We start from the raw sequence: 27,098 nt of genomic DNA, 5'->3' as shown, positions 1-27,098 counted from the left end.
CTTTTTTATTATTATTGGTCTACATGAAAAGCATCGTATGTGTTGGAAAACTAGTACTGCATCGGACCCAGAACAAACCCTCACCCTTCCCATGGTGAAACATGGAGGCAGCAGCATCATGCTATGGGGTGTTTTTCTCCGGTAAGGAGAGAGCAGCTGGTCGAACCCGATGTGAGGATGGATGGAGCTAAATTCAGGGCAGCACTCACGTCCAATTGATTATTATTAAATGGTTCCACATTATCCGTGACTACTCCAAATGTTCACGGAGAAACTCCAATTTACTATCCCTGGCATAAGAACGGCAACAAAGTCAAAGTTAAACTGTAAATAGAGATCCAAATGAAAAAACTTTATCAATATATTCTCCGTGAAATTAACTGTTTTATTTCAATATTGGATGCATACCACTGTTTTTGTGCAAAATAAAGAAGCGGATTTGTCTTTTTAGCATTTCGTTTTAAACATCAAACTAATCCAAACAGATTTGCATTCTGCTTGTAATGACGGTGCCAAAGTATTTTGGAGCGGAGCCAGACGGAGTAACCGCGGATGTAGTGGGCTTTGCTTTTCACGGACTCAAAGAGGCAGTCTGGCTCCGAACGGACACTAGAACGGCCTAGTCAAAGTCCAGAGCTATGTTTAATTGAGAACTTTTTAAAAAGTCATGTTCAAAGATGCTTTTCATCCAATCTGACTGAGCCCGAGCCATTTTATAAGGAAGCTGAGGATGTTGAATTATGGGGTTAGACCCAAAATGGCCCCGGGGGCCGCACAGTGGCAGCCCACTGCTACCTAGGGGAAGGGTTAAATGCAGAGGACACATTTCATTGGAATGTATTTTGCAATGACAAATAAAGATGACTTTTGATAGCATTTCTCCTGTTTGTGCCTCTTCGTGACTCACAGAGCCACAGACGTTTGATCCTTTCTTAAACAAGTCTAAAACATGTGGCGTGTCCATTTCCGGGACGTTCTGCTGTGTTATATAAGTCCATTAAAGAGCCTCATGTTGGTTTGGAGAAGAAGCTTTTCTGTATTCTCCTCTTTAATAACCTGACTCCGGCGTGGCAGCTGGGTCGCGTTGTGCGCTGTGGTTATGACGTGGGTGGCGATAATTGGTCTCTGTGGTCACGCGCTCCCATTAGACAACACTGCCATCTAGTGGACAAGACAGTGAACTTACAATTTACAATTATTCACCGACAACTTCTTCAATATTTTACCCAGTATATCACAAGTTATATGCTTATATGTACATAGAATTGAATCACTTTAAGAAGATCTTTTTTAATGGCTTGTTTTTATTGTCCCAGAACTTACTTTAGAGATTATTGAAAGCTATTTTCATGTGTCTTATTTGATTTGTCTCTTCGTCTCCGGCGTAACGTCCTGTAGAGGAACAGCAGGCCGACCCAGAGGCTTGTCAGGATGAAACTAATCACCATCTGCATAGACATAAAGATGACACCACCACTAAGTTAAACCATTATTTTACTCTGTTACAACCATTGACAGTTACAACAATCTAACAATCATGACTTATTTTCATCTTCTCTAAACCACAGTAGTAGATTAATCTTAAAATGTGCAAATTGTCGACCTTAAATATGTTACTCTCTCTATCTTTAAATCCATCTTTCTCCTTTCCTCGCTCTAAACCAGACTGTAGGCATCTTAACTATATTTGGACTCAATAGTTGTCATTCCATCACTTCAGTGCATCTGCCTTAGCTCCTTCAAAACGCCGTCTGTCTCCCTCCCAGCGGTAATTTGTGCCAGATCTTGGCCAAGTGTCAAAATCTAGTCTAAACTGTCTCCTGTCCAACCGTTTGCAGCTGAGCAGAATATAGATACAGCATCCTCCAGAACGGCTGGCATTCCTGTCAGAGATGTTGTAGCAAAGCAACTTCAAATAAAGTCAGACTTGATCGCAGTTACACAATCGGGTATGGAGAATTCGAAGGACTTCTATGTAATGAGGACATCTTATGCCAACAGAATGAATTTTTCCTTAATGTTGGACCAATTGGACCGCTGCTGATATTTTGCATAACCCCCCTTTCAAAAACAGGACACCAATGAATGTTCTTCACACTTATTGGCAACCCTGATAAGGATGAGCAACAAAAAAAGGCTAAATACAAATTCTTCTTTTAATGCAGAAATATTATTTCATGGTAAAAAATACAATATGTAGATTTAAATTGAGGTGGTTTAAAACGATGCATGTGCAGAATTGGTTGTTTTGTACAGAGAGAGAGGGCTCTTTGGTCACTCCTCTTTGTAAAATCTATCTGGATGGTCCACAGTCCTGGGACCAGACGTGTAAAATACGCCAGCTCACTTTTAATGTATGAGGATTTTTTAAATAATTTTTATTTAATTGATCTACATGAAATTTGTAAAAATACATATCTAATAATAATATTGAAAACTGAACATTGGCATGTGTAAAGGTTTGATTGGTCAAATGAAGTCCACCTGTGTGTGCGATCTACGTGTCACATGACCTGTCAGTATAAACACACCTTTCCTGAAGCAGAAACACCATGAAGACCAAAGACCTCCAGACAAGTCAGGGACAAAGATGTTAAGGAGAACAAGTCGGAGTGGAGTTGTAAAAAAATCCAAATGTTTGATGTTTCCCAGAGCCTCATCAGATCCATCGTCTTCAAATGGAAAACATTTGGTACCACAAGGAACCTGCTAAGAGACGGCCGTCCACCAGAACTCCCAGCCCGGGCCAAGAGGGCTTTAATCAGAGAGGCAGCACAGAGACACCCTGATGGAGCTGCAGAGGTCCACAGCAGAGACTGGAGGATCTGTTTATAGGACCACTAAAATATGGGCTTTTGGGAAGGATGTCCAGAAAAAAGCCATTACTTAGTGTTAAAAACAAGAAGACGGGTTTTGAGTTTGACTAAAGGTAGATGGACAACTCCTCAAATGCATGGAGGTAGGTGCGCTGGTCTCCAATGAAAACGCTGTGTGGCTCAAACCAAACACGTCACCCTAAGAACACCACCACCACAGTGAAACATGATGCTGACGCCACCATGTTTTCAGCAGTGGAGGGAAAGATAAATGGTGCTGAATACAGGAATGTTCTGGAGCAGAACCGGTGTCAGTCAGACCGGGACGGAGGTTTACCTCCCAGCAGGACAACGACCCAAAGCTTCCTGCTAAAGCAACACTGGAGTGGTTTAAGGTGAAACATCTAAATGTGCTGGAATGGCCTAGTCAAAGCCCAGACCTCAATCTAATTGAGAATCTGTGGCTAGACGTGAAGATCTCTGCTCACCAGTGACAGTGACCTTTGCAGGCCCCTGTATCCCTGATGTTGAGAACAACATTGAAAAAAAAAATTATGCATTTAAAAACCTTAATTTAAATCTATTTACAGAAATTGTATTAATTAATGTGGCACCAGGTTATTTTTTACATTTTCCCTACTAAATAAATATCTTCAAATTAAACATATATTTCTTTTGGTTTCTTCGTGAGATGTTGCACCTGCATTAAAATGAGTTTATTTTACACGTGTGCCTTTGGTGGCAGCCAATTAGCCTGCCTCTGTACAGGAACACTGTAAGCCTTATAAAGACAGCGTTAGGCTGTGTGATGTTTCTTATTTTAGAGGATTTCACCTTGTTACATCTGCCTAAACATCCTGGCCTGTTTAGATGAACTGTTGATCCGGACCTCAGCCACGCAGGACCCATGATGGCTCATTCCTCATACTCAGTCCTTGAGTTTGAACAAAGAAACTTCTCTCCTGCACTGCAGGCAGCTGTCAAGCCGCTGGTCTTTATGTTATTGGAAAAGTCCGTTTAGAAAGGTGTTTGGTCTAATTTCAGTGGCGGCGATTCTCTGAGGCCATTTTAGCTGGCTAACAAGTTGGGAGTCTGGGAAGGTAACATGATGAAAACCAGCCCAAGGTTCTGTGGCTATTGTATCACACCTCCTCTGGTTACTTTGTAATTTGGATGATCGTCTGACCCGTTTATTCAGGGGCCATTTTGTCCTTCTGCAACAGTGTTTGTCCTGAGTGTTTGCCTTCAGGGAACTCACTGGACCCTGAAATGCCTGCGCTCAGTGCTGTTTGTAATGCTAGTAGCAAACGAGCATCTGCAGTGTCCGCATTCGGGCTGCGGCTCTGATTGGTTGACGCCATTTATGGTGTCTGCTTTCATGCCTTCTGTCCCCGGTGTCAGCTTCTTCCTAGACTGGACCGAAGGGGACGGGGGAGGGATACGTCATACGGTCTTTCATGTCTGTCTTCTGGACATTTACTGAGGTATACAAGCTCAGTACCTGCAGGTTTGGCCTTACTCTCAGCCACAGGACGGGACAACGATGGCATGAAATCCATTGCTGAAGGGATGCACATCTGGATGGTATTTAATTTATACTACAACCATTAGACTATGAGTCAAACAGATGTTCCAGACAGCGTACAGAGGCAGGTAGTTACAGGTGCACGGTTTTGAGAAAAAGTTGTTGAATTGTATCCTCAAAAAGGAATAACGTTGGGTCATGCCTTAGTCTATAGTTATAGCACATTTTACAGTGAGAATTCAATCAGCAGGGTCTATGATGGATTGCACAACGTCTCGGCGAGTTAATTATAAAATAATACCAACCGTACCGCGTGGAGAAGAACTCTCCCGGTGGCCAGGTGCAGCACGCCCAGGTTTTCTGGGCTTTCGGTCACTTCCCACTGGGTCAGGGAGCTGTGGTAATCCAGGTTGACAACCCCGGCGGGCAGAACCCGGACGCCCCAGTAGGCCCTCTTCACTCTGCGATAGCTGGTGTCCTGCACGTCACAGCGATATGTACCTGAAAATGATTTGGACGGTAAGGTTGATGATTCACTTTATTTATTTACGCTGGTTCGTTATTACTGGGTAATCAGGAGGCTTTAGAACAGGACTAATTAAAATGGTTTAGCTAAGAGCACTTTTCCTCTCAGCTGTTAAAACACGCACTTGGTGCAATCAGCTGGGTTTCCATACTCACCTGTACACTGTGACTTCTCCTGCATTGTCTACATTTAAATTGTTTACTTTTAAATCACTGCTGCACCTTATACTGTAATTTCATTTTACTGCAATTTACAAGCTGTATGCAACGAAATTTCGTTCTGTACGCACTCTGTGCATACAAAATTGACAATTGGCAAAATAAACTAAACTTGACAGCAGTGTTGCAGAACCAGGACTGAATTGGAATAACTGACATTAAATCTGTCATTAAGTCTGAATCTGACTATAAAATTCTGGTATACATATTGGTTTTGTTTTGCAAAGTGCATCAGGACGCCGTTTGTGACATAAATAAACTGAATTCTGTCAGATTGGAGAACCTTGCATTATGGACTCTCCCAATGGTAACGGACATCAATATTTCTCCTACATGTTATTTTATTTTAAGTTCAAAACTCTGTTTTTTTATATTTCTGCTGAATAGTAAAGCACATCAAGTATCGTATTTTGACATTTCTATATGCTTCCCAGTGACAACCTATGTTGGTTAGTTAAAAAGATGACTTTAAAGCGGCAGCATGTGAAAGGGAGCCGTTTTGAGCCTGAACACCTGCACAGGTGTGTTTACCTGCATCCTCCTCTCTGACAGGGTCCAGAACCACTCGGTCCAACAGAGGAGCCTCCCAGCGATCAAACAGAGAATCATCTGAACTGATTATTCCTCGAGCGTAGCGCCACGAAACCCTGAGCGATGAGAAGCAGAAACTCGAGATTTTGTTTTTTTGGTTTAAAACATTTCCAGAATAGCAGAAAGAAAAAAAACCCTCAAGACAAATTTATCGGTATAGCACATTTCAGTACAGAGACAATGCAAAGTGCTTTACATGATTAAAATACAGGGGGGGAAAACAGAATAAAAGCATGTAGGAATAAAATGTAGAAACAAAATAGAGCATGGTAAATAGAAACTAAAAGCAAACATTAAAAACAGCTGGACTACAAACTTAAACTAATGATGTTTCAGTAAAACAGTTTAACTAGAACAGTTAAAATCCTAAACAAATGTGTTTTTAATCTTGATTTAAAGGAACTCAGGCTTTCAGCACTTTTACAGTTTTCTGGAAGTTTGTTCCAGATCAGTGGAGCATAGGAACTAAATGCTGGTTCTCCGCCTCAATAATAGACTTAATAGTTAGTAGTTAATATTCAAATAACCTTTAAAGAGACAGCTTCTTATTTTAATGTGAACATGAAGTGATGAAAACACGATGTTGTTCCAGTCTTTACCTCCAGGTGAACCTTCCCATCGCCTCCATGACTTCTCCCAAACAGTCGATCTCCACTCTCTCTCCAGATGTCACGGTGATCGTCCTGAGGCCGCACTGCCACGAGTCCGCACACGTCGCCTTTTGGACCCTGCACTTCTGTGACACGTCTGGCGGGCTGACATCCTGAGAGGAATAGTAATTATTCAGCTTCACGTTCACTCCCCCCCCCAGCAAGCTCTCCGTCATGTCCACCGTGCAGCCAGACGGCGAGCGTGAGAGATGATGACATGCTCTGACAGGACTTGGTTAAGTGAACCAAGATCCCTGTTTTCAGGTGAAAGAGAAACAAACGTGACGTGAAAATGCAGCGAAGAAGAAAGAGTGAACCAGTGTCAGCCATAAATGACCGTAGATGTCAATCATCTGAGAAAGGGTTTGTAGGAACCACCGACCCGAGGCATTTCCTTCTGGGCCATTCTCACTCATAATCACTCTGGATCCTCCCTGGGAGTTTGGTTGCAGAGCGAAAGTGGAAGCTAGCCCAAATATCTCCATTTAGCATCAATAAACCCTAAACTGTAACTATATTCCCTCTCTGCGGCTTTAATGTGACATTTGTTGTTCTTTAGGCCAGGAATCAGCAAACCCAGGTCCCCGCCAGGCCGGTTACCCAGTCCCTGCCGTGTGGTCAACCTGTGTGCAGGTAGAGACTGTTTATGGATCAGAGAGAGGATTAATGATAGAAAGGTGGGAGGATGTATATGTAAGGAACTGAAGAGACAGATTCAGGAGCTAAGAGTAAACATGAAAACCAACAAAGGCAATCCCCGCAGAGCTCCAAATGTATTCTGTAGCAGCTCTCTGTTGCATTTTTAATAAAGGCACAGCTTTGATGACAGCTTTAGCTGCAGCACTGAGGGTAACAGCTGCTAATCAAAGGCGTATTCTGACATTGAAGCTGTGCAGCGACGCTGGGCAGTCCTTTCTTACTCAATATTAATTAAGCTCCAACACTTTTTTAGCCAATCAGTGTTTTATTCCTAAACAAAAAGGAAATTAGTTTCACTGGAACCCTTGTTTGCGTCTTTACTCACATTCTCTTCCATCGCTGTCTTACTGTCCTTCAGCAAACACAGAGTTTGGGTTTTAACCCCCAGGCCGCAGGTTACGCTGCAGGGAGAGCTGTCGGTGATGACCTCTAGTGGCACTTTCTCCTCCTCCGCCATGTCTGCAGGGAGGAGAAGAGGCAAGAGGAGCAGGAAACCACGCAGCACGGTGCCGCTATGCATCCTGATGCTTGATGGTTTATCTGGTTAAAAAAAGTAAGATGATGTTATAATGACAACAACAATTTCAGTTGTTTTTTTTTTTTCCTCTCTTTTGGTTGACTTGCACACCTGCTAGCACAAACCTGGTCTAAAACAGGAAAAAACGTTCCTCTGATTCAGTTTCAGTAAAGGAATTGACCGTCAGGGGAAAGTGTGATGTCTTTTTATGAAGAGTATGTCTATCTCTGATTTCAACTGTAGACAAACGGAAACTAAAATTGTCAGCAAAGTTCATCTGATGCCTTTAATCAAAGTTTAACTGGACATAAACTCACCTTCACCGGGAAGCCACATAGACACAATGACCAAACCGCTGCATTTTTTGACTTCACGCTTTGCTGTGGCAACTGTCGCTGCAGAACATTATCACTGGAAACAGGATTAAACATATGTTCCAAAAAGAGAACCTCTTCCAGCTTTGGAAAATAATAGGGGGGGGGGGGGGGGGGGGGTCAGCCTCCGCTTTGCCAAAGTTGTTCACGTAGAAGAAAATACGTTTAAATTCTTCCGGGAGTGTGTAATGCTGCAGGTTGGCCACCAGAGGTCAGGCAAGCACACAAAGGAACTTCGACGCTTGAACGTTTGAGATCTGACAGTAACCCATCATATCCATAATTCTCTCACAAACATTCAACATAAAAGAAGCTAAGACACAGCAAAGGCGTAAAATAATAATAATAATAATAATAATTATAATAATCATAATCATAATAATAATAATAATAATATTTATAATAATAATAATCATTATTATTATTATTATTATTATTATTATTATTATTATTATTATTATTATCATAATAATACATCAAACGTACTTTTTTGGATACTCAAAGATGTTTTACAAATAATAAAATAATAACAATAAAGATGCAGAGCATGATGTTACTGTGTGATTTATTTTAATTTCACTTTGTGAAGTGTCTTGAGATGACAGGGGTTGTCAACTGGTGCAATATAAATAGAATTTAATTGAATTAAAAGAAATTACACCATGCACATAGTTGTTAGTCAATGGTAATTTGAATGCCACCTTTTTTATTCACATTTTCAGACTCTAAGCTCTATAAACATGGCTCATTGGCTTTAAAGCATATGAGGTGATGCATATTTGCGTAATGAGCGATGGCGTTGCCTAAGAAGGCCAACACCAGCCATCAAGGTCTGCATATCAATTAGACGCCCTCTCTATTCCTCGATTTAACTGAGTATCAGTGAAAAATTGTAAAAAGGGATGCAGCATGGCACTCCACCTTGATTCAAGTGAAGGCGGGGTTCTGATATTAGTTAATCTGGCCTTTTCGACTCCCACACCAACGGCCAGTTTTGAGACGACACGTTCAGGAAGGAGTTTGCATCTTCAAGGTTTCATGATTTTTTTCTGCTGGACGAAGCATCCAAGTACTCGTCCAGTAAAAGCCTTGATGGTAACAGAATAATGACCTGAACCCTGTAGAGAACTTGTGGGCCTGAATTAAAGTGGAGGAAACACTTCTCCTGTCCGAACAGCATCTGAGACGCTGTGGTCGCTGCTCAAAACATCGGTCTTCAACAGATCAGGAAGCTGACACGTTGCATGATGTGAAAAGAAGGGGGGCCTCGTTAATCAGAGATTTGTTTTTAGCATCACAGGTATTTTTTTGTTTTTTTGTTTTTTCTGTGTCCTGTCTGGCCATGTGGCATTAAGAATTATCTTAATGCCAAAAAGAGCCCAACAGATTTTACTTTCACAGGTGGAGCCTTACTGCTTTAACCATAGTACTCTGCTTGGTTTCTATATGCAAGAAGCTTTATGACTATTTCATGTTAAATAGACCCTGAAACAGGAAGGTAGAAGAGAAAAAAAGGGAGAGAGCAATATAACAAATATAAGAAGTATTTATTCGTAAAGATTGAGCTGTTTTTTTTAACATATTAAATAAAACAAGGGAGATGGGAGCACAATATAATTTCCCAATAATTTTCTATCCAGAGATATTCTCCTAAGAATGCATATATATATATATATATATATATATATATATATATATATATATATATATATATATATATATATATATATATATATATATAAATTCCTTGTCAGCTCTTAATCCACCCATTCGTCCATTTCTATCACACCTAGAGAGGCTGGGCGGTTGGCTGGATTTGCAGATGGGTTTGTTTGAGCCTTTCCCATTGGTCACTTGGAAAGAGGAAGTGTAGATCGTAGACTGGCTCATGGCCGTGCAACCCAGAGTCACTCAGGACAAATAAGCATAAACACACTCACCCTGCTGCCTACAGTCATTGGTGACCTAACATGGGACTGTGGGATGAAAGGTGAGGCGAGATTCAAACCTTTCCTACGTTGCTCTGAAAGGTAAACAGTATTTTGGAAACAATCCCTTCTTCATCCTGTCTGAAGAAAAAATTAAATCCTTCATGGTGTAGTCCTGTTTGTAAAATGCTTAACTACTTAAGGACAAGAGGCCCTTTTCTGGAAAAACACTTTGCAAAGCTCCTGTTTTTTTTTTCAGGCTGGCTCACACACAATGACACCATTTGGATCTGGTTCTGTCCAAAAAGTTATTTATAAATTCTGAAGAGTACTCCATCTGCTGTCGGGAAGAGGACCAAGACACGACGACCCGCACAAACAGGAAAGCCTCTCACAGACTGAGTCAGGAGGATGACGCAGCGAAGTGGAGCGATGACGCCAAGAACTGCTTGGCAGCTCAGGAGGACTCACAATATGGACCAAATGGATAAAAACTGAAGGGAACACCCAGAACCGCACATAAATGAGTATATCAGTGAATGTAGGGCCTTAACCTGACATCCTAAGGCTTCCATACGAGGTTTTATGTAATAATTTCTCTTTATTTAGTTTTCTGATCAGTATAAGATGTGATGAGGATCTATCTGTTAAAGATGCAGCTGCCTCTGTGTAATATGTAAAAACCCAAAAAGGTGATGGGAGGAAGTTTTGCAAAACCTTCATCACAAAATGTCTCCGTGAGCAACTATGACTAAAGTGTCTTGCAAAAGTATTCACCCCCTTGGCTTCTTATGTATTTTGATACATTCCAACCAGTGATTGAAATGCTTTTTAATCTTATTTTATGTGATGGATCAGCACAAAATAGCCAAAGGCGGCGAGGTGATATGAGAAAATATATCAATAAAAAATTATTTAAAAAAATAAAAAATTGGGTCATATGTATAGTATGTATCCAAATTGCTATTAAGCCAATAAAAGTTCTGATGCAACCAATAACCTTGAAATTTTAGTTAAGTAGTGAAATGAAGTCCATGTGTGCCATCTAACCTGCTGATTAAACGTCCTCCGTGATTGCTCCGTTCACGTCTGACTGACGGAGCAACTATGTTAAAATTGTTACGTTAATTAATGAGAATGGATTCACGTTCCATATGAATACCGTCGTTCACCCTCGAACTACGGAACAGCCCCAGATTTCTGGTCCGGATTGAGCTCCACAACCGCAATCGTAGGAAAAAGAACGTTAATAACCAGAGGTTTGTCAAAGTTAAATGGTGTAAATAAAGATTAGCCACAAATTACTGTGGGGCATAAAAAGTATTTAGTCAGCCAAGTTGTCCTGCTTAGATTTATAATTTCCCTCATAGGTTGACCTCAACTATGAGGGACAAAATGATGCAAAAAAATCCAGGAAAGTTTTTAAAGAATTTATTTGTAAATTATGGTGGATAATAAGTATATGGTCAGTAACAAAAGTGATCAACACAAATTTTCTACAGGGTTGAGGTCTGGAAGCTGGCTAGGCCGCTCCAGGACCTTCAAATTTTCTTTATTCAGAGAAGGTTTCTTAAGTAAAGGTGTCATGGCAACTACCTTAAATCCTGTGGTACATATCCATTTACAAACAATATATTAATCATATCTAAAATGGGGGCTGTGATCAAAAGGAAAACTTCCTTAAATAATTTTGGTTGAGAGTAGGTCTAACATACAGGTTGAAGGTTTAGATGAACAATATTCTGGATAACTCAGAAAGCTGAATGGGATCAAGACAGACCAATCAGAGATCAGATTCTAGAGTTGCCTCCACACTGCAAAAATAGAACTAAAAATGAGAAACATTTTCTTGAAATTAGAGTACTTTTCCTTGATTTGAGCAGGTAAATAAGATTATTTGCCAATAGAATAAGATTTTTGCTCTTAAAATAGGAACAATTCATCTTTATCATCTTATTTTAAGTGCAATATATCTAATTATCTTATTTTAGGGGTTAAAAATATTAATTCCATTGGCAGATAATCTTATTTACCTGCTCAAATCAAGGGCAAATACATTCATTTCAAGAAACTTCTACTTATTTTTAGTTCTATTTTTGCAGTGCATTGCTGTCCCACTGAGATGTAGCAATCAGGTTCAGGAGGATACTATAATCTTATTTTTAATAAAATGATTTCATTAATAATGAATCCCTTAAAGTCATTACTGTTGAAAGCTGAGGGAGAACTATGACTCTGTATAAGTTTGCCATGTGTACTAAAAAGAAACCTTGGATTATTCTAATTTTCCTTCATTGATGTATGTTTGGTGTTCTTGGGATGCAACTCAGCATTCTCCTTCCTCTAAACACACGATGTTCTCCTAATCCTCTTCTGGATCATCCGTCTGCTCTCTGGCAAACTTCAGACAGGCGTGGACATGTTCTGGCTTCAGCAGAGGGACACGCCTGGTGCTGCAGGGTCTGAGTCCTTCTCAGCGTAGTGTGTCACTGATGGCAGCCTTTGGTACTCTGGTCCAACCTCTCTGCAGGTCATTCATCAGGTCTCTTCATGTAGTTCTGGGGGTTATCTCACCGTTCTCAGGATCATTTTGACCCTACGGAAGGAGATCTTCCTCCCAGATGGAGGGAGATTATATTGTATGTCTTCCATTTCCTACAATTTCTCCCACAGTTGATTTATTCACACCAACCTGCTGCCTACTAGAGATTCACTCTTCCCAGCCTGCTGCAGGTTCTACAATGTTCTTCTTGGTGTCCTTTAACAGCTGTTGGCCTGGGTTGAGTTTGGAGTCTGACTGAGGCTGTGGACAGGTGTCTTTATACCGATAACGAGTTCAAACAGGTGCCATTAGTACAGGTAAGGAGTGGAGGACAGAAGAGCTTCTTAAAGAAGGAGTTACAGGTCTGTGAGGGCCAGACATCGAGCTTGTTTGTGGGTCAACAAATATTTATTTTCCACCATAATTTACAAATCAATTCTTTAAAAATCCCACAATGTGAATTCCTGGATTGTTTTTTTCTCATTTTGTCTCTCATAGATGACGTTTGCCTAAAATTACAGAACTCTCTCATCTTTCTACGTAGGAGAACTTGCACAACCAGTGACTGACTAATTACCCTCTTGCTCCACTTTATATAATTGTTTTTATATAATCCTAATAAAATGTACTGTTTTATTTAAATATCGGATACAAACCACTCTTTCTGCACCAAACCAGGAAGCAGATTTGTCATTTCAACCTTTCATTTGAGTTGAGCTAATCCCTTTCAAACAGCATTCAGTCGCTTCAGCTAGAAACCACTGATCAGGCCCGAAATCTGGGAGTAGTGATGGACTCAGACCTGAACCTCCAAAAGCACCTAAAGACAATTACAAGGTCGGCTTTCTATCACCTGAGGAACATTTCCAGGATTAAAGGACTGATGTTTCAGAAGGATCTGGAAAAACTAATCCACACTTTTATATTTAGTCGAATTGATCACTGCAACGGTGTTTTCACAGGACTTCCCAAAAAGTGGCTCAGACAGCTGCAGCTGATCCAGAACGCTGCTGCCCGCGTCCTCACTAAGACTAAAAAAAGTAGAGAACATGGACCCAGTTCTAAAGTCCTTACACTAAGACTAAGAACGTAGAGAACATGGACCCGGTTCTGAAGTCCTCACTAAGACTAAGAACGTAGAGAACATGGACCCGGTTCTGAAGTCCTCACTAAGACTAAGAACGTAGAGAACATGGACCCGGTTCTGAAGTCCTCACTAATACTAAGAAAGTAGAGAACATGGACCCGGTTCTGAAGTCCTTCCACTAAGACTAAGAACGTAGAGAACATGGACCCGGTTCTGAAGTCCTTCCACTGGCTCCCTGTATCTCAGAGAATAAACTTTAAAATATTTCTGTTAGTCTATAAATCACTATAATAGAGAAGCAACTAAATCCATCACAGACTTGTTATCAGGGCATCAACCCTCCAGACCACTCAGGTCTTCTGGCTCCAGCCTACTCTGCAGAACCAGAACCAGAACTAAACAAGGAGAAGCAGCATTTAGTTCCTATGCTCCACTTATCTGGAACAAACTTCCAGAAAATTGTAAAGATGCGGAAAGCCTGAGTTCCTTTAAATCAAGATTAAAAACACATTTGTTTAAGATTGCCTTCAACTGTTCTAGTTAACAGAATCACCACTTTTTTGTTCTTTTTTTTCTATCTGCATTTTGCTCCTACTTGCTTTTATTCTGTTTTATTGTGCTATATTTTAATCATGTAAAGCACTTTGCATTGTCTTTGTATTGAATTGTGCTATACAAATAAATAGGCCTTGCCTAGCATTCTGCTTGTAATGACAATGCTTGAATTGCTCTCCCCGGGCTCCAGGGGACTTCGGAGCAGAGCTCTCCAAACAAGTCAGGGACAAAGTTGTTGAGAAGAACAAATAAAAGTGGGGTTATATAGTCTTATATAGTGTTCCCTGGGAGCTCCATCATTGTCAAGGTAAACACATAATACCACAATAAAAAGGTGACAAGGCAACAAATCATGAAAAATGCCGTGGGAAGGGGGATTTTTACAAGGCACTGTATGATCATGAAAGATGTTAAGCACAAGATGATTGTGAGAGGATTACTGAAGCATTTGATGCAAAACAGAATAAAAGAAAAAAAGGAGAAAACTGAATGGATTTGAATCTGGTGCAGGTAACAGCAGGCTTTTGTCAGCGTTATTCTCCCTAACCCTTATTAATGCTGAAAAACAGACATTTTATTATGAGCAACAGTCATGAAGGAAGAAGATTTGTTAGAAATCAAAAAAAGCGCACAGTTTGGTGTTTCTCTGCGTAAGAGCAGGCCTCTGACAACAGAACCAGGCATGCAGACAAACTCAGCTAATTTCCATTTAAATCAGTACAGCTTAGTTCATTTAAACAACAACAATTCACAATAAATGTCTCCATCCTTACAGGATAATAACTCAGACCCAGTTCTTTCAGTTTAACCAAGTTAATTTCACCAACAATCAAACCAATTCATGCAAATTCTGATCCAGGTCCAGTTTTCCATTTGCTGCTCTCTCGTTAAGAGGAATCACTGGATGACAGGAAGAAAATCTCCTGCAGAACAGAACAAAGACTCAGAGTGAGCCGCCATTAGGTGGGATTAAGAGAAACGCATCGGCACTGAGCCAGGAGCACTTTCTATCAGTAACAAAAGCCAGGAAAGTCAAGCTGTCAGTATGACCAGAAACCAAGCCTTTAGCAGCATATCTGAACTGGACAGGCTTAGACCTAAAGGGTGTTTGACTGACGGACTAATAAAAAAGCTGTGAGCTGGTTTTACAGGTTTATAGGAACCTCTCTACTTTTAGAAACCTGAACAACCAACAGTGAACCTGCGATATGAGAGCTGTCAGTTTTAGAAAAATATTTCATGTTTTCTTCTTTGATATTAGACAATTATTGACCCCACTCCATCCTTAAAAAAACAACAACACAATATTGATGAAAGTATACATTCTGTTTTAAAATGAAGATGGAACAAATTAAAGAAATAGTTCACGGTAATACACTTTCAACAACACATGAGCTAAAAGATTAGTTTGTTCTTGACGATATGTACAAACTGCAGATGCCCAGATACCTGAGGTTGGTTCAAAAGGTCTATCAGAGCAGCCATTTTCTCCTGAATTAAACACTGCGCTCAGTTCAAGTTCATAAAAAAATCTCAAAAAGTTAACATTGCTCATTTATCCCGTGTGTTTGTGCACGATGCCGGTGCAAAGGAGCTGGAGTCTAACCCTGACTTCCTGCAGAGGTCTGGCTCCTCATGCCGTGAAGCAGCGGTGCAGCGCTGGCTCTGTTGATTTATTTTAGAAAAGCCTCTCAGAGATACATTTTCTTTTAATATACAGAAATGGATCAGAAAGGCAGCCTATAATTAATAGAGACAGAAACCATGCTCTCCATGCAGGCTGCCTTGCTTTCACTGCTGGGTTTCAGTTGCATGAAGGTGAGGTTCATGCTGCTAAACTATTTTATAAACTACTTTATAAAGGAGAATACCACATCACGGCTGCAGCTCCGAGGGAGCTCTTCTCAACAAAATAGATTTTTTTTTGTATTCCTTTTTCATATTAAGTGAAAAAAATGCTTGATTAAAAAAAAGTTACAAATGTTCTGCATTCACAGCCGTTATAACATGCAATTTAAAACCAGTGATGCTTTCCAAAAGCAAAGTTTGAGTTAATCTCAATAAAATGTTTATGTGATCCCAATGTTTATGGCTCCATATAAAGGTAGAACAACTTTACATGTTTACCAAATCATATTTCCGGTTTGAACTTTGAGCCTTTCTGCAGAACTGTCCCTCCGCTTCTTTGACTGAGCAGAGAAATGACAGAGTACTTGCTGAAAATACTGATTGTAGGCGATGGGAATGTGGGGAAGTCTTCCTTTGTGCACCGATATGTCAGTGGACAGTTCAACAAATCCTACAAGATGACGGTAGGAGGTATGTCTCATGGTTCTGAAAAATGACGGTTTTATAAACTCTTTATCTGTTCTGATGTGTGTACATACTGTTGGATACTCCTGGCACCGCTGAATGTTGGAGAAATGGGACTTTTTGCAAAGCGCTGATTTTGAAGTACAATGGTCCGTTGCAATAAACCCGGCCAGAGAAGAACACTGACAAATGTTGCACGCACTAACGAAAGATCACAGTTCTCCATGTCCACAGCTGCTGAAAAAGGAGAAACAGACCTATCGTCAAAAATTGAGTTCAAGAGGAGCGGCGTGACGTTTGTCCTGGCTGTGGAAGCGAGTTTGTCTTTTGAATAATTGTGTGTCACTACAAGGCAGGAAAGAGGCAGAGAGAACGTGGGGAAGACACACAGCTAAGCTCCTGAGGTTGGGAGTGAAACCACACCACACAGTAGCGGCCTGGAACCACACCTTTACTCTAATGGCTGATTGGGTCATGAGACTTTGGCCACATGATCTTAGCGGGGGAACGGTTTGTTCCTGTCTTTCATCTCTACACATGATGTGGTTCCCAGTGTGAAACCGAGTGTGAAAAGACTGGGATGAAAGTCAGCTCTTCTACATCGGAGGCAACTGTTCTCAACCTGAACATGTCCTCCATCAACCAGACGGAGGAGATGAGTATGGGGGCCTCTCCTGCGGTAATTCAGCTTTGTTTTGGTCTCCTGTGGTGAAGAAGAAGAAGAAGAATCTGTGAAAAACAGTGAAGCTCTTGATTTACCGGTCTATGCTCTGACCCTTCATCTAAAGCAACAGTTGCTGGATAAAACAGGATCTATCAAGTCTGTCTCTATGTCTCCAGGTCGTGTAGGAGAGCTCCTTATAGATGATGTGAGGATCTCAAGCCATCCATGAGCAGTTTAGAGCAGTAGTGCTTCTCAGCATCACAATGAGGTGCTGGCTTTCCTTTGGCTTCCAAGCACATACGATGTGGAGAAAACAATAAAACACTAATGCTTTATTTATTAGAGGAACTATGTGTCCCTTCTGGCCCAGAAATGACTAGAAGGATCACCGGGAGAGAATGTCTGGGAATCACCAATGAATCGGTTCTCCTTTCAAACCAGTTCTGGATAAGCAAGAAGACGATAGATGGATGGATTTTCATGCACTGATCTTTCTGTTTAAAGAAAGAAAAACATTTTCATTGTGCTTTGTAAACCTGTGTTTTTCCCTGTCTGACTTAATATTGGCTCCTGATGTGGATTTTATTTACTTCTCCAGTGGATTTCTCCATTAAGATGCTGCACTGGTCTGACAGAGAAAAGGTGAATGTTCAGCTTTGGGATATCGCAGGTATGAAACATTTGTTAAAAGTGAGTTTCAGAGCAAAGGTGGATGGATATTTGGATGAAAGGAATGGAAATGAGCACGCTGGGTAGGGATTGCTGCAAAGTTAATAAAATGTCAGCAATGGCCCACTGTGGCTCCGTGGAGGAGGAATGAACGCTGCTGCTCACTGGCTCCATGCAATCTGCTGGGTTTCCTTAGATAGAAAACCTTTTAACTAATCTGTCTGGATGATTTGACTGGACTGCTCTGTAAAGTGTTGTGAGTTGGCTTTATACGTAAATACGCTGAATTAAAATTGATATTGAAAAGCAGATTGGGGCAGTGTGAACTGTCTGTCCTTCCAGGCCAGGAACGCTTCATTTCCATGACCAGGCTGTATTATAAGGGTGCAGTCGGCTGCGTTGTCATGTTTGACGTCACAAACTCATCCAGCTTCCTCAACTGTCGCCTGTGGAAACAAGACCTGGACAACAAGGCCATGCTGCCCAATGGAGGCTCCATCCCCTGCATCCTGCTGGCAAACAAGGTGATTCAGCGCATTTTAGTTACTGCATGATGCGTTAAAAGACCGCGCAGGCTTAGAACTGTGATGAATGAGTATCCCCCCCACCTGATGTTTCTTAAAGAGCTGCATGAGAAAAAGCTTTCAAATTAAAGCAAGTGATTCACAGGAGATTGATTTAATGAGCCACTTCCTGCTCTCGTTTATCAAGAGTTTGAACTTTAAGACCGAACTTTAAGACAATAAGAGAGCCCAGTAAAATAAATAAGTTCTTAACCAATCACTTAATCTGGGTGGCATAAACTTGGCCTCTGGTAATAAAGTAAAAAATCTTGGTGTTATTTTTGACCAAGACATGTCATTTAAATCCCATATTAAATAGGTTTCCAGAGTTTCCTTTTTTCACCTCAGGAATATCACCAAAATTAGAAACATTCTGTCCAGGAGTGATGCTGAAAAACTAGTCCATGCATTTGTTACTTCAAGGCTGGACTATTGTAATTCTTTACTATCAGGAAGTCCACAAAATGCAGTTCAAAGCCTTCAGGTGATCCAAAATGCTGCAGCAAGAGTTCTGATGAAAATCAACAAGAGGGACCATATTTCTCCAATTTTAGCTTCCCTTCATTGGCTTCCTGTTAAATCTAGAATAGAATTTAAAATTCTTCTTCTAACGTATAAAGCCCTTAATAATCAAGCTCCATCATATATCAGAGCTCTGATTACCCCGTATGTTCCTAACAGAGCACTTCGCTCTCAGACTGCAGGTCTGCTGGTGGTTCCTAGAGTCTCTAAAAGTAGAATGGGAGGCAGATCCTTTAGCTATCAGGCTCCTCTCCTGTGGAACCAACTCCCAGTTTTGGTCCGTGAGGCAGACACCCCGTCTACTTTTAAGACTAATCTTAAAACTTTCCTTTTTGACAAAGCTTCTAGTCAGAGTGGCTCATGTTACCCTGAGCTATCTCTGTAGTTATGCTGCTATAGGCTTAGGCTGCTGGAGGACACCAGGGTCTAATTTCTTACTCTATAGAGTTCTACTGTTCTTCAATTATGCATTATGTGTTGTCATTTCTGCTTTAACTTTCTGTTCTCTCTCTTTTCTCTTCATAGTAGGTACACCTGGTCTGGCGTTCTGTTAACTGTGACATCATCCAGAGAAGACGGCTCACCCGCTACTACCATCTAATGTAGAACAGATTACTGGATCAATGTGTGCTTCTGTGCTTTTTTGTTTCTCTTGTTGTGTCTCTGTTCTGTCTTCTGTAACCCCCAGTCGGTCGAGGCAGATGACCTCATACTGAGCCCGGTTCTGCCGGAGGTTTTCCTTCCCAATAATGGGGAGTTTTTCTTCCCACTGTCGTTTCATGCTTGCTCAGTATGAGGGATTGCTGCAGAGCCATGGACAATGCAGATGACTCTTCCTGTGGCTCTACGGTTCCCCAGGAGTGAATGCTGCTTGTCGGGACTTTGATGCAATCAACTGGTTCCCTTATATAGGACATTTTTGACCAATCTGTATAATCTGACCCAATCTGTATAATATGATTGAACTTGACTTTGTAAAGTGCCTTGAGATGACATGTTTCATGATTTGGCGCTATATAAATAAAATTGAATTGAATAATGATGATGATGGAGGCAGAATCATGTGGAATCAGCACCACATTTATTTGTGGGCAGCAGCATTCAGCCTAATAGCCTCACGAACAACAACCAACTCCACTTCCTTCAAAAACACAATCACATCCTTAAATATGTTTAAAGCTCTTTAAGGGCTAAACCATTCTGCAGCAGACAATTTACTGCTTGCACCTATAACATATAGTATTATTAAACAACATATACATATACACATGCCCACCTATTTTTATAAATATTCTATATTTTAGACATTCACTTAAAACCTTAAAATAAATGTGCAAACGTTCTTCCTGTTTTCCCGTGGTTTTTCCCGGAACCTATAAATGGTTTTCCACAGACATCCACCCCATTTCCTAATGAGGAGCAGCTGTGCAGAGCCTGAAACAAAAGGCTACATGCTAATTTTTGAAATATCCAATAAATATTCGATAAATAGTTAAAACTTCTTGTGTGCAAATGGTCATTGCTGTGCAAATCCATTCTCAAAGTGCTGTGCTGAATAAAGTACTAGTTAAAGTGCAAGTTTAAAATGCAAACGTACTTTTAAGGCAAGGCAAGGCAAGTTTATTTATTTAGCACATTTCAGTACAGAGACAACGAAAAGTGCTTTATATGATTAAAATATAGGAAAATAAAACAGAATAAAAGCAAGTTGGAATAAAATGTAGAAACAAAATAGAACATGGGAAAATAGAAACTAAAAGCAAATATTAAAAACAGTTGGACAACAAAGTTAAACTAATGGTATTTCAGTAAAACAGTTTAACTTGAACAGTCAAAGGCAATCCTGAACAAATGTGTTTTTAATCTTGATTTAAAGGAACTCAGGCCTTCTGCCCTTTTACAGTTTTCTGGAGCAATTTAAAGTGTAATAAAAATTACTTTTATAAAAACAGTCCCAGTAATGAAGACGTCTTCATTACAATGTGAAATTAATTTTAAAGCAGAACTAGTTTAACTGTGGACGATCTGCAGGCCGCCCAGCTCACAAAAACCCTTTCTTAGTGCTGTGCACCAATTCTGCACGGGACTAAGATGCGTCGGTCCAAAATGTTGCCTTTGCTCTCCTTAAGCCACTTCAAGAATGAATTTGCTGGTATGTTTGGAGTCTGTGGTGTCCCCTGAAGAATGACAGAAAATTTACGTTTTTAAAGAGAGAAAGGTTAATACTAGATATCTGAAGGACCATTACTGACTCTTCCAGGGTTAATTCTTTAAAAATGTTCATTCTGTATAAAAACTGAACTCTGTATTTTACTTTCTAAGTGACTAATCCTGTTTATCTTGTGTCTTCTGCTCCATCTACTCCCCTGCAGTGTGATCTTTCTCGTTGGGAGGTGTCAGCAGAAAGCATAGAGAAGTTCTGCAGAGCCAATGGCTTCGTCACATGGATGGAAACTTCTGTCAAAGACAACAAGAACATTGCAGAGGCTATGAGGTACCATGCCGTGTTTGTATGGTGCTACAAGGCAGCTACCAGCACTCATCTTACACCAATCTGATGGAATCTGCAAAACTCTGAGGGCAAATGCTAATACATGGCTGCTAAATAATTTAAGCATTCATCAAATGTAAAAAAAGTCTTCAATAGTTTCGATGTACTTGACATAAGCTACAATGACATGGTTTCTTAATAAATTATAATAAAATAGGCTGTCAATTATTTAATTTTTTTCAACGCTCATTTTATTTAGCAGCAATAGCAACAACTGGAGATGTTTTAAATTCAACTTGATCCGGTTCATTCATGCAGCACCAATTCACAAAAAAGTGATCTCAGATGTACTGTACAAGACAATCGGATCAAATCTACACGGATGCTATGGAGTCTGGGCAAGAATGGAGAAAATAGAGAAAATATAGAAAGAGAAAATAGAATATAGAAAAATATTAACTTCTCCTATCTAATTTTTTAAAGGCTGTGTCCATTGTGCTGTCCTCAAATTTCTAAATTTTTTTTCATTGATTTCTTTATTTCCCATATCTTTCCTCTCGTCATGCTTCATTAATATAAATAGCCATCTTTCATTTTTATTGCCAGCAATATGCTTTGCAATGAAATATCTTCTGCATTTAACTCGTCCCTTAGGGATGCAGAGAGCTGCTGCAGAGCAGTGCATTCTGGGGCTAAGCAGATTTCAGCTTCTCTACATACATTTAGAGACACACACAATCATTGTTCTGTAACTCTGTTGTGTTTCAGGAGGCTGGTGAAGGAGATTTTATCTATTCAGTCCGGTTGGAATCCGCTGGAACCCAAACGTGACGACCGTGTTGACCCAGAGCAGGAGTCAGAACTCAGCAACAGTGCAGGATCCGGCTGCTGCTGAGGCAACAACCGTTTTTATCGACTGATACAAGTTCATAGCAACTCCTTACGATGGAAGCAAGTAATTCAGAGTAGTTTAAGGTCAAGTTACAGGTTTTTCTAAGTGGCAGCACCACTTTGGTTTCATTTGGCTGGAATTATACAGTGTGCAAGCCACTGTAGTTCAAATAAATAAAATGCTAAATCTGCAGTTCATACATCACCTTTGTACCTGAAATACTGTTTAACTGTATTTGGAAGATGGCTGCATGGAGTTTGCATGTGTGGGTTCTCTGGCTTCCCCCTATGGTCCAAAAATTGTTCCTTTAGGTGTGAGTGTGTGCGTGGCTGTTTGTCCTGTGATTGACTGGAGACCCCCTAATGATATAATAATTCTTATAACACTGCTGGACATACAACCTGCATGCATAAGCGGCTATAGATAATGTGGATGGATGGATTGATTTGGAAGCTGCACGCTACAAATACAACAAAGGCATTCCAAACGTGTCCTTTTGTAATTCATAAAACCATTATAACTATATCACCAAAAACACTAGCCAAACAAAAAAACTTACTCATGAAGCAAAAGGCGTATTTCCAGTGGGGCTTTCTTAAAGTTTTAATTAGATTTTCTGTTACTGTATGACAAAAATGGCCTTTGCTAAATGAATATGAAAGCCTTGCAATCTAAAAAGCGTTTAATATTCAGCTACACAGCTCCTATTCCTAATTAGTTTTTGATTAATTTCTAATTAAATGAAAATGTAACTTTTTCAGCAACATTTGGAGCTGATCTAAAGAAATTCAAGAACAGAAACACGTTGAAATCTATCAACATGGAAAGGGTTACAAACTCATCTCTAAGGTGTCCAGCCTCCAGTGAACCACAATAAGAATCATTTATCTACATTATGATTATGATATGTATAATATGATTGATTTTGACTTTGTACAGTGCCTCGAGATGACATGTTTCATGAATTGGCACTAAATAAATATAATTGAATTGAATTGAATTGAATTGAATTGAATTGAATTGAATTGAATTGAATTATGGGAAAAACATTAAGGACTAAATCCAGAACATCTACCACTCCTCCAGGAGGTCACAAAACAAACCTGAGTAACATCTCTAACTCTGCAGACCTCTTCTGCCTCACTCAAGGTCAGAGGCCATAATTAACTTTAAGAAAAAGATACTTAAAAATGGCCTTGATGGGAGAGTTTCAAGGTGGAAGTCACTTTAGATGAAAGAGATCATAAAGGCCAGAAAAACGGCCATCAGCTGCCAACCGTAAGTTCAACTGCATCTGGGTTGTCCAACGAAGGGAAAATTGAGGATATGGAGCGGCCTAGTCAAAGTTTTAATTTTAATCTGATTAGGATGCTGTGACATGAGCTTAAACAAGCTGTTCATGGCAGAAAGCCCTCCAATGTGGCTGAATTAAACCAATTCTGCAAAGAACAGTTGGACAAAGCTGCTCCACATTGATCTACTTGGACGACCTTTTCCCCTTTTCTCCCTAAAAACAGATAATTAAAACATTTAAATGTGGCAAAAAAAAGCCTAAACAGAAGAAATCTGAAAGGTAGCAACTACCTTTTCTTACCACTGGACACTAAGCATGTTCCCTTATTTTTGACTCTGAATTCAGTCTTTTTACCTGAATCTGTACCTCTTCTGGTTCATCTACGTAAGTCTTTGTTCTCCATGATGTTTGGACTAAAGCTGCAGGCTAATGTTTGTTTTTGTGTTTTTTTGTTTTTATGAAACAGTCTTGGATAGTTGTTGGGGTTTTTTCCCCACCCAACCAGACCAGAGAAATATCCTCAGTCAAAGATTTTTATAGTGCTTGAAAAGAAGATGAGCAAAGATCAGAAACCAGAGGTAAGAAGCAGAATGATCAGAGGAAGGTTCTGTGACGGCTTCCTGTTGGAAAGGCCTGTGGGTGAGTGGATGGAGAGGAGGAGCGCTTCTCATCTAACGCACTGAGTCACTCAGACGCATGACGTCCTCGTGCTAAAACCAGGCCTGTGTGTGGAAGTGCCGAGCTCGCCAACAAGGCAAATGATGAGTAGGTGTTGCTGGGTGTTTGTGAGCGCTTATGACACAGGCACATGGATATGCATGTGCCTTAGGTAGGCATGACCTGTGATGCTGGAGGTTTTTATAGAGAGCGTCATCGTGCAAATTACTCAGAGGAAAGATTTTATCTATTTTATTAATTAAAACGGATCAAATTAGGACCTTTAGAAAACAGGGGTAAAACCTAAATCTCATATATTTATCAGTAATAGGTGCCAAAGATGGCTGAATTGGATTTCAGGCCCCCCTAAAATGGACCAAACCAGATTTAACTTTGCTCTTGCTTGAACGCCTCGTGGTTCTCCACACAGACATCAGTTTTATCTTCACAATCTAAGCAGACAGTAGGTAGATTATTTAATGTTTTCTTTGATCCACTGGTCACTTTCATTTCCACATCATCATATTTTTCCTTTTCAACTTTTGACTTGAGGAACACTTTATTTAACGAATTTCAACGGGAGTAAACTGCAGGCGTCCTTGAAAAGTAGCGGTTGCAGTTTTGAGTGGAATATGGAATACCTTAGATAAAAAAAAATCCACCCATCCCATCACATTCCATCCTACCCAATGCCTTTTAGAGAAAATACTCAATTCAGTTTATTTATATTTATTCAAAACATATATTTTAAGTGCAGCGATGGACATTTTATGCTGTTGCTTTCCAACCTATTTTTAGATAAAGACACAAACAGGGAATTCAAACCCAACACTTTATTTAACCAACTTTTTACCAAAACTGCAAGTTTAAAAAAAAAAGAAAAAACAATATGTGCTCTCTGAACTCTCTGAAGGGGGCGGAGCTTGGTGACAGAGCGTGCTGGTCTTGAGAAGGCCATGATCTCTTTTATCAGATCAAGAACTGATTGCTGTAGCGTTCTGTATGTTGGTGTCCCTCAACAGACCCCAGTTGGTCGTAAATGCTGACGAACCCAAACATCTGTTTCTCAGAAAACGTCATTTTACTTGACTACAATAAAACGGGAAATGTGGACTTACTAAAAAAGTGTCTTTTTGCTCTGTGCAGCACGGTATATGCATTCAATACCTGATCAGGGTTCCTTTTCCATTAATTGCTCCATCAGTGTGGGACGACATAGAGGTGGTTTAAGACTTATCCACCGTGGAAGCAGGTTTAATATATAGTCAGTTTCAAGGCCGCTTCATGAAGCTTCGTCTAGATGGAACCCCATGTGACCAAGAAGTTATTCGAACAGGGCTTTGTCTGGACGGGGCCTGAGTGCGGTGGGCAATGAAGCTCCGACCTCAGTTGCAGACCACATTTTGTGAATAATTCCCAGACTGTTGAACTTCACAATCCTCTGAAGGCTGTGCACATTTGTCCCTCCACTCAACTCTCTATTAATATGCTTGGATGCAGCACTCCTTGTAAAGCTGTGACTTTACTGTCTGTTGGAGTGCTTTCATGTCAGCAGTTTTTCACCTGAAAATGTAGGTCATGACAGTCACAGCATCACATTTCCCTTCACCCCCGAGGAGTTTAGCAGCAATATCCTCTGGAAACTACATACCTGATACAAATGAAGTACAGCTCCACAGCTATAAAGTGTAAATGCAACATTTTGGCATCTGTGTGAAGGTACGGCATTAAAGAACATTATTTCCAGTTGAAACACAATTGCAGATGTCACTGCGTCTGATTTATAGGTCATTAAACAAAGAAGACGTTATAACCTCGTGCAAAACACCATTAAAACCATTTTGAAAATACAGGAGAAGCCTCAGCGTTCATAGATCCACATCTTGACTGTAGCTGCAGAAAATCTGGATGGAATCAATTGAGGCATATTTGTTTCACGAAGGTTTAAATGGGCAGTGTGCCAGGCAGAGCTGTGATTTTGGCTCAATTTAGCCAAATGTGTTTTTCACCTCATAAAAGGAAATCTGGTCAAATAAAAGAGCTGTTTTTCATTGTAGGACTCCTTCTGCAACCCCGCCTCTCATCCATGAACCGCTGATGAGCACCATTCCCTCCACAGCCCTGCACAGACAGGCAGGTGTAGAAAATGGATCAAATGATGGACTCCTGCATAAATCAGAGCCTTTGCTCACAAAATTTGCGCTGTATATCATCAACTGTGCCCAGATCAGTTCATAAAGCGAACCGTGTGTAAAGCATGCCGATTTTTAAAGTAACTACAACTTTTATATCCCCTGTTAGCACCAAACATCACCTGACAACGTCAGAAAAAGACGTGCGATAGGAAAGGTGTGACTGTCTGGTTGCCAAGGATAGAGCCGTCAGGTATCCTCATGGCTGTATTATGATGAATGCCAAGATGACCCGTTTCATTGGTAAAATACTAATAAATAAAAGTCATACAGCTAACTGTACACTGTTACATTACAATGTTTAATGTGGTTTCTTGTTCAGCCACTACATGGCAACAGAACACATGACTTGCACATACTGTACAGTACTTTTGTACTTTTGTAAGATCAGATATGCGTTGTACGTATCGGTCTACCGTGCAACCGTGTGTGACGAAATCACGTCTCACCGGAGCCTGTAGAGATAAACTGGTGTGTCCAAAATGTGAGAAAAAGACTCTTACTGTGTGGGAGCGCCTGGGACCATTTTCAAAGTGACTAAAGTTGCCCCCATGTGGAGGAGCTTCTAGTTGGAAGTGGCTGCTGAAGGTCACAACGATATTCAGCCTGCTGATTGGACAAGACTTAGAACGGCGAAATAAACTCCTTAGGGAGGGCGGTGCGCTATCATCCACTACGGTCCTGCCCAGTGTGCGAAATACCTGTCAATGTTTGGGGGGGGTCCTCATCTCCCAATTGTTGCGCAATACCGATCTAAATTTTCTCAATATGCAGTAGGCCTATAACATTATAATGTCAAAACCAAAGTCCGCT

At 40.4% G+C, this 27,098-nt stretch overlaps 2 protein-coding genes across 2 annotated transcripts; one reads left to right on the top strand and one right to left on the bottom strand.

Annotated features, from left to right (window-relative positions):
* Window positions 1–1,300: 1,300 nt before the first annotated feature.
* tmem81 (transmembrane protein 81) lies at window positions 1,301–7,993 on the bottom strand. The gene is made up of 6 exons (XM_021307304.2): window positions 7,860–7,993; window positions 7,351–7,565; window positions 6,276–6,439; window positions 5,617–5,732; window positions 4,652–4,842; window positions 1,301–1,448 (listed from the first exon to the last, which is right to left on the bottom strand). Exons 1-6 carry the CDS (start codon window positions 7,876–7,878, stop codon window positions 1,332–1,334), a joined length of 822 nt encoding a protein of 273 aa, XP_021162979.2. The 5' UTR covers window positions 7,879–7,993; the 3' UTR covers window positions 1,301–1,331.
* An 8,236-nt stretch (window positions 7,994–16,229) lies between these two features.
* Window positions 16,230–22,145, top strand: LOC105938333 (ras-related protein Rab-7L1-like). The gene is made up of 5 exons (XM_036151010.1): window positions 16,230–16,347; window positions 17,604–17,675; window positions 18,017–18,198; window positions 21,132–21,253; window positions 22,019–22,145. Exons 1-5 carry the CDS (start codon window positions 16,230–16,232, stop codon window positions 22,143–22,145), a joined length of 621 nt encoding a protein of 206 aa, XP_036006903.1.
* The last annotated feature ends 4,953 nt before the right edge of the window (window positions 22,146–27,098 follow it).

The sequence above is a fragment of the Fundulus heteroclitus genome, chromosome 1 (genome assembly GCF_011125445.2).
Source record: "Fundulus heteroclitus isolate FHET01 chromosome 1, MU-UCD_Fhet_4.1, whole genome shotgun sequence".
Taxonomy (NCBI): Eukaryota; Metazoa; Chordata; class Actinopteri; order Cyprinodontiformes; family Fundulidae; genus Fundulus; species Fundulus heteroclitus.
Note: the sequence above shows the minus strand (reverse complement) of the source record. Positions and strands in the feature narration are given on the sequence as shown.